The 12,407-nt window shown below is 48.6% G+C and overlaps 1 protein-coding gene across 1 annotated transcript; it reads left to right on the forward strand.

Annotated features, from left to right (window-relative positions):
* Nucleotides 1-8: 8 nt before the first annotated feature.
* C12H1orf115 (chromosome 12 C1orf115 homolog) lies at nucleotides 9-12,110 on the forward strand. Its single transcript, XM_004013608.6, has 2 exons — nucleotides 9-407; nucleotides 9,666-12,110. Exons 1-2 carry the CDS (start codon nucleotides 111-113, stop codon nucleotides 9,783-9,785), a joined length of 417 nt encoding a protein of 138 aa, XP_004013657.1. The 5' UTR covers nucleotides 9-110; the 3' UTR covers nucleotides 9,786-12,110.
* The last annotated feature ends 297 nt before the right edge of the window (nucleotides 12,111-12,407 follow it).

Below are 12,407 nucleotides of genomic sequence, written 5' to 3' on the forward strand. Positions count from 1 at the left end.
GCTGGGCCGGGTCGCGTTGGGCAGCGGTGGGCGGCGCGGCTAGAGGTGCGGGCTGGGAGCAAAGGTTGGTGTCTTTACGCCCCGACCTCAGCCGAAGGGCCGGCAGCATCATGACGGTGGGAGCCAGGCTCCGAAGCAAGGCGGCGAGCAGCCTCCCGCGCTGCGGGCCCCTGGCCCGGGGGCGAGGGCGGACGGAGGGGGACGAGGAGGCAGCCGCTATCCTGGAGCATCTGGAGAGCGGGGCGGAGGCGGCGGAGAGCGAGGGGAGCGCCCGGCGCCCGGAGTCCCGGGGCGCGCGGAGGGTGCACCTCGCCGTCCTCCCAGAGCGCTACGAGCCGCTGGAGGAGCAGGTGCCAAGCGAAAAGCCCAAGAAGAGGTACCGGAAGAAGCTGAAGAAGTACGGCAAGGTAGGCATTCAACCGCCACCAGTGCCCTGGGTGGGGCATCCGACGTCTGCCAGAGAGCTGAAGTCCGATCCCTACAGCCTGACGCTCTCAGCCTCGCTGCCCTGCCCTGCTCCCGCGCCCGCCACTGCCCTCCCGCCCCCCGCCATTCTCTCCTGGAGCCCCGGAACGGCTCCTTGAACTGGGCGGTGGGGTGAAAGTGACTGCGGAGAGGGATCGTAACTAAACGAGAGGTTTCCCTGCTCACAGCTCCCCGGCTTCCCCCATGCTGGCGGGTGAATAACATTACCAAGGGTCGATTACCAGGTGGTTCTGGCCCTAGGGGTGTCTTCCCACTCTCCTGTGTAGTCGGGAGGACAGGAATCAGTGTCTCTATTTTACAGATGGGAACACAGGGATTAGCGTGTTTCGGTGACTTGTAGAAGATGGCCCAGTTGGAAAGCAGGGAGTTACAACCCAGTTTATCCTCTCAAGGACATCCCACTAGCTGAGAATTGTTGGCGTTATTCCCCTAAATATTCTCAAGGTGATTTCCAGGGCCTGGGAGCGCAACAGTCCCTAAGTATTCACTCACTGAATCTACTTTTCTCCCAGTGTGTTTCTCTGCAAACATACTGTCACTTGCCTGGGGGTGGGGATGGGGAGGGGGAAAGACAGAGAGAGAATAAGAATATAGGATACAACGGGAGTTTCTTTCTCAGAGATCAAAGCCCCAAAGCAGTTCCCAAGTTCTTCTGCCTGCAAACCCTTAAAGCTCCTGCTGCCTCAGGCCCCTGGAGCTGGACAAGGCAACAGAAGCTCACTCTGTCTCGGCCAAAGGGCAGGAGCTCCACCTCATTTTTGTCCCTCCAGTTATCTGTGTCTTCCAGCAATCTCTTATCCTACCTGAAATTGACCAGTCTCCACACCTAGCAACTGAGCTTTGTCATCTTCTTTAAAGGTGCGTCAGCAGCTCTGGGACCAGTAAACAAGTAGGCAGTGGTAAAGTATATTAATAAATGTATATTAGCAAAAAGTATAAAATTGGGACTTTCAGGCTTAGAGTCATGCAAGGATGAATCATCCTTTTTCCTTTTTTACCCAGTTGAGCACCAAAAAAGTCATTGTTTGCCTCAGTTGGTGAACTGATAAATGTGTGAATCCCAGCTCAGAGGCTGGCTGAGCTGAAGATGCTTTGGGAGTTCTAACAATGTGCCAGACGTTGCGCTGAGCGCTAGAGATCTAAAATGGGTATGATGTAGTCGTGCCCTAGTGGAGTCTTCCTGGGGAGACGCTGGCATATGGGTCACTGCCCTGGAGCTACATGGAAAGAGCCTGGGCATTTTATCTTCAGGAATGAGGTTGTAAAGTCAAGTTTTTCAGATCAGTGGTGACATGGAAACTGGGCACAGAAGGATGAGTCAGGGTTTCACAGGTTAATGATGAGGTACTGGTTCACATTCGCTAGCATGATTATTATTAGGGGAAAAAAAAAACCAGAAAATAGCAAGTGTTGGCGAGGATGTGGAAAGTTAGAATTCTTGTGAGTTGCTGGTGGAAATATAAAATGGGGCAGCTGCTGTGAGAAACAATTTAGCATTTCCTCCAAATATTAAACACAGAACTAACATATGGCCAGTGTATAAATACACAATAAGGCCCTACTGTAAATAGCACAGGGAACTATAGTCAATATCTTGTAATGACCTATAATGAAAAACAATCCAAAAGGAATATATATATTGGTGGCACAGTGCTCAAGAATCCGCCTGCCAACGCAAGAGATGAAGGAGACTTGGGTTCGATCCTTGGGTTGGGAAGATCCCTTGGAGGAGGAAATGGCAACCTGCTCCACTATTCTTGCCTGGAAAATTCTATGGACAGAGGAGGCTGGCGGGCTACAAGCCTGTGGAGTTACAAAGAGTTGAACACAACTGAGCACGTATGCTCTCATGCTCACACACATGCACCATATGTAATAGTAGTTCCAGTAATTCCACTCCTAGGTGTATACCCAAAAAAGAACTGAAAATAGGTACTCAAACAGATATATATGTATACATGTTCACTGCAGCATCACAATAGCCAAAGAATGGCAACAACTCAAATGTCCATCAATTGATAAGCGTGTAAACAACATGTAGTACAAACGCGGTGGAATATTATTCAGCCATGAAAAGGAATCAAGTGCATGCTACAACATGGATGAAACACGGTGCTAGTTGAAAGCAGCCAGACATACAGGGTCACATGTCATGCGTATGATTCCATTCATATAAAATATCCAGAATAGGTAGATCAAGAGAGACAGGAGGCGGATGGTTGCTTGCCAGGGACTGGAGGGAAGAAGAAATGCAGAGCAGCTGCTTGCTGAATGTGTGTGGGTTTGCCTTTGGGGTTGATGGAAACATTTAGAAGTAGATAGAAGCTGGTTGCATACGGTTGTGAATGTGCTCAATGTTACTGAGTTGTTCACTTGACAATGGTTAATTTTTACATTATGTGAATTTCACCTCACCTAAAAGAAACAAACAAGAAAGAATTCCACCAGATAGAAAAAGGATGAGGTACAGGGCAGAGTGCCAGCAGAATCGAGGCAGTGACAGCTTTGCAGTGTCACACGCTGCTTCAGGAGACCAGGAAGCCAGGTGAGGACGCTGTCATGTTAGAGGTGGATATGCCCTTTCTGCCCTTCAACTCCCAGGGTGCAAATGAGCCACCCCTCTCTGCTGAAAATCCATGACATTAGCCAAGGCTCAGCTAGAAATGTAGGGAGGTGACATTCCCAGCTTTCGTCACCAGGCAAAATTTTATCTCACTTGGGTCAGGGGAATAAGAAGATAACTTGACCTGCAGATAACTCCATGGAGGGGCAAAGAAAGTTCCTTTCTATCTCTTGCCACTCAGATCCTTCATGCAGGTGCTTTCCTGCTTCTCTTTTTTGGAAAAAGAAAAATCTTTATTTTTGGCTATGTTGGGTCTTTGTTGCTGTGCTCGAGCTTCTCTCTAGATTTGGCGAGAAGGAGCTGCTCTCTAGTCATGATCTGAGGCCTCCTCATTGAGGTGACTTCTCTTGTTGCAGAGCATGGGCTCTAAGGCAGTTGGGCTTCAGTAGTTGTGGTGTACTGGCTTATTTACTCCACAGCATGTGTTATGTTCCTAGACCAGGGATCGAATCAGTTTCCCCTGCATTGCAAGGCAGATTCTTAAGCACTGGACCACCAAGGAAGCCCCCCTGCTTCTATGTACAGAAAGGTGTTTGGCTTTTGTGAACTGTCCTAGGATAGGCCCCCTACCCTCTGCTAACCCATGTCCCCAAGTAGGGTCACCCCAGGGCTGTTTTGGGTCCAGCGTCTGGCAGGAATCTCTGGGCTCCGAAGGCTGGGTGCCCGGGACTCTTGGTGGTCAGGGGCCCCAGTTGATTTTGAAGTAAAAGAATATTCAGATGGAGCCTGGGTTGCTGGGAAAGTCCCTGTGTTTTGAATGAAGGAGGCAGAAGTACTTTGCTCTTACAGTCTGCTGGGTGCTCCGTTGCACAAACAATGTGCCAAAGCTCTGACTCTTCTTAACGACCTTGGAAAGCCCACAGACTCCCATTATGCAGTGAAGGAAACTGGAGTTTCAGGAAGTCAAGCTCTTTGTTCAAGGCTGCACAGCTTGAGAGAAGCCGAGCTGGGCGTCAGGACCCTCTCCTGGCCTCTGCCTGTGCGGAAGCAGTTAGGATGGAGGCAGGAGGGGGTTAAGGGCACCAAACCCCAAACTTACATTCATATAGGAGGTCATCTTTCCCAGGCACCTCTGGGAGCCACAGGGAGAGGTGTAGGTTAAAAAAGTTACTAAATTTTGTTAATCGGGCTGCTTGAAGGGAGTTAGGAGAGGGGAAACACAGGGTGTGGAATGACCTTGAGCTCAAGAAGGCATTGGCCGCACATCTAAGTAGAGGGTTAGGACATGGGCCCTGGAGCCGGACTGCCACGTACAAGCTGTGCTCAGCCTCCTACTGGTTGTGTGACCTTGGGCTCTGCTCTCCTTTCTGCCTTGGTTTCCTCTCTGTCACATGGACTATGGTAAGGAGTGAATGAGTTCATCCACGCAGAGGTCTTGGAATGTACCTGGAATGTGATGATGGTCCTATGACTGTTGTTGGCTGTTTTCTAAGAGATGGACGAGAGGCCCCATACGACTGGTTCTTTTCTGATTTCGTTTAATGAGCTGTATCTCAGGGGGAAAAAATCAGCTCCCTGGAGACGGAAATGACAACCCACGCCAGTATTCTTGCCTGGAGAATCCCGTGGACAGTGGAGCCTGACGGGCTACATACAGTCAGTCCATGGGATTGCAAAGAGTTGGATATGACTGAATGACTAACACTTAGCTGACCAGCCACCTCAGCTTTGTGCCAGGGATATGAAGACTGGATTTTATATTCCAGGGAAAAGGGCCTTTGTTGAGAACTGGTTTCCTTTTGGAAACTGGATAGGGCAGGAAATCCCTGACATCCTTGGGGATTAGTTGAATGCCCGGGAACCCCTAGAAAAGCCACATTCCCTGTATTAGATTCCCTGTAACAGATTACCACAAATACAGTGATTTAAGATGACACAAACTTGCTTTCCTACAGTTCTGGAGACCGGAAGTCCAAAACCGGCCTTTCTGAGCTTCAGTCGGCAGGCTGATTCCTTCAGGAGGCTCCAAGGGAAACCGTTTCTTTGTTCTTTTCAGGTTCTAGAGGTGCCCCCCTCCCCGCCACCCCACTCCACATCCAAGGCCACTGGCGTAACATCTGCAGGTCTCTTTCTCTCTGTCCTTCTGCTTCCGTCACTGCAGTGCCTTCTCTCTGAGTCCTCCAGAATCACTTTTATAAGACTGGCTCTTCTTATTTGCATCCTTATATTAATAAAGATATAGGAATCCTGATAATGATCAGGCTCCCCTAGATAATCCATAATCCATGGTAGTCCCTCCAATTCAAGATCCTTCATTAACTGATGTCTGCAAAGTCCCTTTTGCCAAATGAGGTGGCCTATACACAGATTCTGGGGATTGGAAGAAGGTATTATCCAACCCTCCACAATGTCCTATGATCCCCCAGGCCCCTCTGCCCTTCTGAGAGATCATTTGGTTTGAAAAAGCTCTACTCAGATCAAAGATTGCAAAATCTGCTCCTTCCAGTGACACTGAATTGGTCGATGGTAATATTTCGCATTTCTTTGCATCACATTTCTCAAGTTCTGTGTTTTGGTTATGTTCTAGCTAATGAGCTATTTTAGTAACATCTTTTTCTCACTGGCAAAGATGAAGTGACATGCAGTTTTTTAAAAATAGCAGGCAGAAGGAAGTGAATGTACAAATACCCATAATGTCAAGTTTAATGAAGGCCATCCATGATTCTAGGGGCTTTGCTTATAAAGGGTGCTCTGGACTGTTAGAGGACAATTTTTGTGGTTATTTCAAACAGGTAAGTAAAATTCTCCCACTGAATCTTATCACACATTTATAGAGATGTATCTTTTAGTAGCATCACCTCCCTACCCTGGACATACACCCTAATGTCCCATTGAGAAGTTGATGACACAGTGTCCCAGGAATCAGTGTCTAAAAAAGCCATCAGAATTACCTTCATCTCCCAGAACTCCTCCTTTGGCCTGAGAGCAACCAAAGGAAACACCCAGGCCCTTTCTGGGTGCTGGGCATACAGTATTGAGCAGGACCTCATTCTGTTATCCCGAGGCCGATGAAAGCCAAGATAAGCCAGAAATCATAGGAAAGTACAGTCTTAAGAAACTTCCCTGAACAGACAACAAAATATCTTAGATTTTAAAATTACTACCACAAACCTAAACTACTATAAAGTAACAAGCAGCAGAGGTTATTTTCCAATAAAGCTAACTGATCTTTGGGGGCATTTGTACTGCTGGATTTGGTGCCAGGCACTGTTCTAGTGGGCTTTGCTCGTAAAGAACCCGCCTGCCAATGCAAGAGACAAGGGTTCAGTCCCTCCTGGAGAAGGAAATGGCTACCCACTCCAGTATTCTTGTCTGGGAAATTGCAGGAACAGAGAAGCCTGGCGGGCTGCAGTCCATGGGGGTCTCAAAAGAGTCAGACACAACTTAACAACTAAACAACTGTTCTAAGTACTTTCCTTGCACAAACCCATTTAATCCTCTTTGCCCAGTGAGGTGGTTACCAAATATTCTCATTATATAGGTGAAGACACTGAGGCCAAGGAAAGTTAAGTAAGTGACGGGGGTGGACTTTATGCCCAGGCTGCAAGCAACTGCAAGGTTACATCTGCCTTCATGAAAGAAGGGAAGTATATGTGGGGGTGAAGGACACAGACCCTGAGATGAGATATCTTTGGGATTGAAGTTCAGCTGTGCCTCTTACCAGCTGTATAATCACAAGTAGACTTAACTCCTTGGTGCTTCCTTCTTGTTGAAGCCTAATAACCAAAGGCCTCTAGGAACATACGAGTAGCCAATCGAAGTTAGATTTGTCTATTTGTTGCAGCAAGGAAGAGTGTTTGCTAGAGGAATCATGAGTTCTCAAAAAGGAGAGACCTCAAATAGAGAGGTAAATATTTGAAAGATATAAATTTGGAATTTATCAGCATACAGGAAATACTCAAAGTCACTGGAGATGGGTGACATCACCTGTGGAGAAATTCTAGGCCAAAACATGTTTTAAAATAAAAAATAAGGAACAGTACTAAAGAATAACATTTTTAAGTTTGATTGAAGGAATAATCCAGTGAAGAAACCTGAGGAGGGCCATTAAAAAATAGAACAAAATAATGCCATTTGCAGCAACATGTGTGGGCCTAGAGATCACCATACTGAGTGGAGTAAGTCAGAGTCGAGTATCACATGATGCCACTTACATGTGGGGCTTCCCTCGTGGCTCTGCTGATAAAGAACCCGCCTGCAATGCGGGAGACCTGGGTTCGATCCCTGGGTTGGGAAGATCCCCTGGAGAAGGGAAAGGCTACCAACTTCAGTATTCTGGCCTGGGGAATTCCATGGACTGTGTAGTCCATGAGGTCACAAAGAGTCGGACACGACTGAGCAACTTTCACTTTCATATGTGGAAACAAAAAAAAAGAGAGAGAGAGAGATAACAAACGCACTTATTTACAAAACAGAAATAAACTCACAGGCATAGAAAACAAGCTTATGGTTACCAGAGAGGGAGGAGGGATAAGTTAGAAATTTTGAATTAGCATATACACTACTGTGCATAAACTAGATAAACAACAAGAACCTACCCTATAACACAGGGAACCATATTCAATATCTTATAATGGCCTATAATGGAAAAAAATCTGAAAAAGTCTATATCTATCTATATAGATGGATATATAATATATCCTTTTTACAATGTTTCAGACATACAGCAAATGATCCTGTCATATATATATAAATTTCCTGGAGAATCCCCATGGACAGAGGAGCCTGGCAGGCTGCAGTCCATGGGGTCGCCAAGAGTTGGACACAGCTGAGTGACTAAGGACAGCACAGCACATACATATATAGATATAGAGAGAACTGAACCACTTTGCTGTATATCTGAAACACTGTGAATCAACTATACTTCAATTTTTAAAATGTTTAAAAAAAATAGAAAAGAAAGCTGAAGAAGGGCTTCATGTGAGGTAAGGGAGAAGTCAAATAACTGTTTGATGAAGTATCCAAAGCAGCCGAGAGTCAGGGGGAAGACAGAAAAGTGCTCATTGGCTCAGGCAACATGGCGGTGGCGGATGGCCACGGCCAACCCGTCCTGGATGGGTCAGAGTAGAGGACGAAGGACTAAGGAGGGGGAAGTAGAGGCAGTGTGCGCAGATGACTCTTTCCATTGGCTTGGCGTGACGCGGGCAGGGCCTAGAGAAGACTGCAGAGTCAAGGGGACAGCTGAGCATATGTGTAAGCTAAGGGGGGTGACCCAATGGGGAGGAAGAGGGTGATGATGTGGGAGAAGGGAAAGCTGAGGGCAAGGGGAAGAGGGTAACAGCAGCAAGTGTCCAGGGAATGGCCGTAGGGGTACCTTTTCCCACTGGGACATGGCTAGGTGGGAGGAGAAGTCAGGGCAGGTGTAGACAGTGGCAGAGCATGACTGGGTTCCCCAATGACTTCTGACCTCCTCATCTAATGAGGATATGGACAGTGTGTGTTCGTGTGCGCTGGGGGCTTGTGGAGAAGGGAAGAGGTAAGAAATCCTATCTGGGAGAAAAGGACAGTCGGCCTCCTGGACCAACGGACCAGGCTGGTCAGGCAGTGTTCGTGTCAGAGTGAGGCTTGCAATTGTGATCAGGGATTTTGAGTGGTCATTGGAGCTGGAAGCATTGAGGATGGACAGACAAGATGTATGATGACGTCCAGGTCACCTCCACGAGTGCCGTTGTCATGGAGACAGAAGTTGGGGCTGGGGAGAGAAAGGGGAGGGGCAACAGCACGGCCAGTATTAGCTGGTGGTGGTGGCCTTCATTCCTCTGTTGCGACTGCACTTGAATCCCTTGGATACCCTCTGATTGGCACCAAGCCTTGAAGACAAGGAGGAGGGAGAATGGATACCAAGAAAGTAAGGCCCAGCCCTTGCCATTAAGGAGTGTAGAATTGTATCGGGAACCCCAAACCATGGGCGCAACAATGACAGAGCTGCGGGAGACTTTAGAGACACAAAATGTGGGTCAGAGGGGGCGTGTCCTGGGCTTAGAGGGAGGACGGGGTGGGCTTTCAGCTCAGGTGAGTGAAGGAAAACTTGACCCAGCCCTCCTCCGATCCAGTAACTTCGCTTGAACAGAGGAGAGTGGGCTTTGTTTCAAATAATACAACACTGTTGGTTTGGTTTAAATTGTTAAAAATATGTATTTGGCTGTGCCAGGTCTTAGTCGTGACATGTGAGATCTAGTTCCCTGACCAGGGATTGAACCCAGGCCTCCAGCATTGGGAGCATGGAGTCTCTGCCACTGGACCACTAGGGAAGTCCCCTGGTTTGGTTTTAGAACTAGCAGCTTCACGGTTGTCTCCAAGAAGATCTTTGAATTACCTGGAAACTTGTGGGGCTGGAAAGCCCTTGTCAAGGTGCTGAGGTCTGTTCTGGTCCCCCACGTGTTCTTCTGATGGGGTTCCATGTGGGGTGCCAGAGAGGTGGGAAATTGCTGACTTGCTTGTTTGCCCTGGGAAAGTGAGGCGAAATGACTCTCTATGTATGGCACAATTGTGCACGAAAGATCACAAAGTTGCCGCATCTAACCCTTTGCTTTTCTCCTCTGTTCCTAAAAACTAGAACGTTGGAAAGGTTATCACCAAAGGATGCCGCTACATCGTGGTCGGCCTGCAGGGATTCGCCGCCGCCTACTCCGCCCCATTCGGCGTGGCCACCAGCGTGGTGTCGTTCGTCCGCTAGTGGGAGCTGCCTGGGCGGACCCCGCAAAAATAATCGGAAGCCTCTGTTCTGGGAACAGTGTGAACCCAGGAGCATTTCAGACTTGAACCCACAAAATACTCGGAAGAGAAAAAACTGTCTTGGTTGAATTGGGCGAATGTCATGGATGAGTCATCCCCATCCATCTGCTGAGCTTCCACACCTCTCGGACACAGGGGGCCCTGGTGGATATTCCTGCAGAGAATTAGGCTGAGGTCAGGTTTGGGATTAGCAAGAGTTTGCTAAGACCAGAGCTCCCCGTGAAAGATGGCAGGGGGTGGCTGAGAGGCAAACACTTGGCAGGAGCCAGTACTCTGGGGGGGCGGCGGACTGGTGATTAGGGATAGGGTGGGAGGTGGGGGATTTTGATTTGGAGTGAGCCAATTTGCTCGATTCTGGAAAGTTCTCGGGCTGACAGAGCTCCCAGCCCGTGACTGCCTCAGTTCTGAGGGCACCCAAGGAACTGTTTGTTCCTAAAGTCATCCCCTCATCTCCTTTCTGCACTCCTTTGCCACTAGAAGTTTAATTACAGGCTTGAGAAGAAGGAGGAAAGAAAAATCTCTTTGAAGGCGCCGGTGCTTTGAAAACCATGTTGACACTGTGTCACGACTGTTTCAAGTAGATGAAGGCTTGTCACTTTCACTCTCTCTGACGTGAATGTGCAGGTGGTGATGGGGGAAGGAGGATCAGCAAGTTCAAGTGCAGGTGGTTTGAGGGAGGGAGGGCTCCTAAGCGCTGCTGGGCTCGGTCCAGCCCATTCCAGCTTGGCCACACGTGGGGCTGGCCAGACCCCACCTGCAGGCAGATAGCCAGCTGAGGTCATGGGCTTCCTGACCCAGCTATCAGGTACCATCAGCCCCGTCATCCTTGGCGTCAAACCGACAGCGGGTGCTCTGTCTTGAGAGAGAAACACCTAGAAAGGAAAGTGTATGATTTAGAAAAGGAACCGGAAAGTAGGAGAAGGTATGAAGGAAGCAGAAGAAGGATGCTGGATGAGAGAAGTGGAAGCACGGGGACCAGCTCTGGGTTATCAGTGTTGGAAAGTCTTAGGCTCTGGATGTGGGCGAGGGGAGGCTAGGTGGTCAGCGGTGCCATGCTGATGCTTCCAGACCCTTTGAGGCCCGTGAGCTCACATTGGCTGCCCTTGGAGTAGCCTTTCCTCTCCTGTGCTGCCCAATTTGACATCATCTCAGCTGGGTTCAAAAAGTTGGGGTGGGTGAGAGTCCTCGGCCTGGAGGATGATCTGTGGACTGCCACTGAGTCATAGGATAGGGAGGTGCCCACTGTCAACCCCCACAACACGCCCCTGTTCTGACCTGGTTTCCAGAATAATACTTCCCAGTTCGAAATAGTTATTATGAACCAGTCTGCAGGCTCGGTGACGACACCTACTTGTTTCCCCGTGAAGTTTAACTGGGGAATGAAGGCTCAGTTGCTCACGCTTCACCCATCAAACCTAGCTAGGAAGTGGAGAAGGTTGGAAGACAGACAGACAGATGGACAGAAAGAGGAATGAGTGGAAGGGAGAATGTTGTAGCTGTAAAGCTAGGTTCTGCTTCATATCCTGGAGGCTCATCACTGAAGGTGAGCTGGGACCTAATTCCTGCATCTTTCTTATTTGTGAGGAAAAGAGAGTAGAAATGGCCCTGTGTTAGCGCCAATTGGCACATTTTCACACATGTAAGATAATTATAGCATGCCCGGCCACACTGGGAGTTGGGGAAAAGGAGACATCAGTGAAAAGAAAAGCAGAGCTTCGTTTAGTGGAAAAGAGAGTCACAGGAAAGGCAGATGCGGGAAGGAGCCTGCGTGGGTTGGGAGCACGCCTTCCTGTTGGCCCAGCGCTGCTGACTTGACCCAGAGAACCCTGTTGAGTTTCTCGGATGTGACCTGGGAGGGACAAGGCCCATCCAAGGGCGAGCCTCCCACCCCAGCCCCAAGTTAGAGACACTGCAAAGGCAAACACATTTGGCCCCGACGTTTTGGAATTCTGGTTAAGAATTAACCCAGAAATTTCAAAAGTCGAAACTTCCCAGAACCATCCCTGTGAAGGTCTGTGCACAGAAGATGAACCATTCTAAACAGTCACTCAGCTGAGTTGTCATTTCCTCCTAGACAGGGTACCCACGCTGCAGCTTACCTTTCTGCCTTTTCTTTCTCTTCAATTTTGTTTGTTTGTTTAATATCAGCATCCACACTCTACTAAAAATTGAATTTTAGAGCTTTCCCTTTACATGATTGACCAAGAGGCTTCTTTTGTATGCTTTTCTCATCATAGTCTGTAAATAAAAGACCTGATTTGTCTAATGTTTCTGTGTGTGAAGTTTTACTCCTCCACCCCAGAGAGTGAGGGACACCTCCCTGGGGCCCCCAGCAGGAGCCCAAGGCTTCTCCCCAAGACCAAGGGAAGGGGTAGGGACTCTGACTCCCTGGACAGAAGGTGGGAGTGGTGAGTTCTCCAGAAGCTCAGTAGAAGAGGTGTCTATGTAGGAGCCTCAGCTCACGCGTTGGGTAAAAATGAATATTTCCAGAACCTCCAATTTGGATTTAGAGAGTCTAGAGTGGGGCCAGGAATCTGCATTTTCTACCACAGTCTAGAAGATT

Source organism: Ovis aries, chromosome 12 (assembly GCF_016772045.2).
Source record: "Ovis aries strain OAR_USU_Benz2616 breed Rambouillet chromosome 12, ARS-UI_Ramb_v3.0, whole genome shotgun sequence".
NCBI classification, from domain to species: Eukaryota; Metazoa; Chordata; class Mammalia; order Artiodactyla; family Bovidae; genus Ovis; species Ovis aries.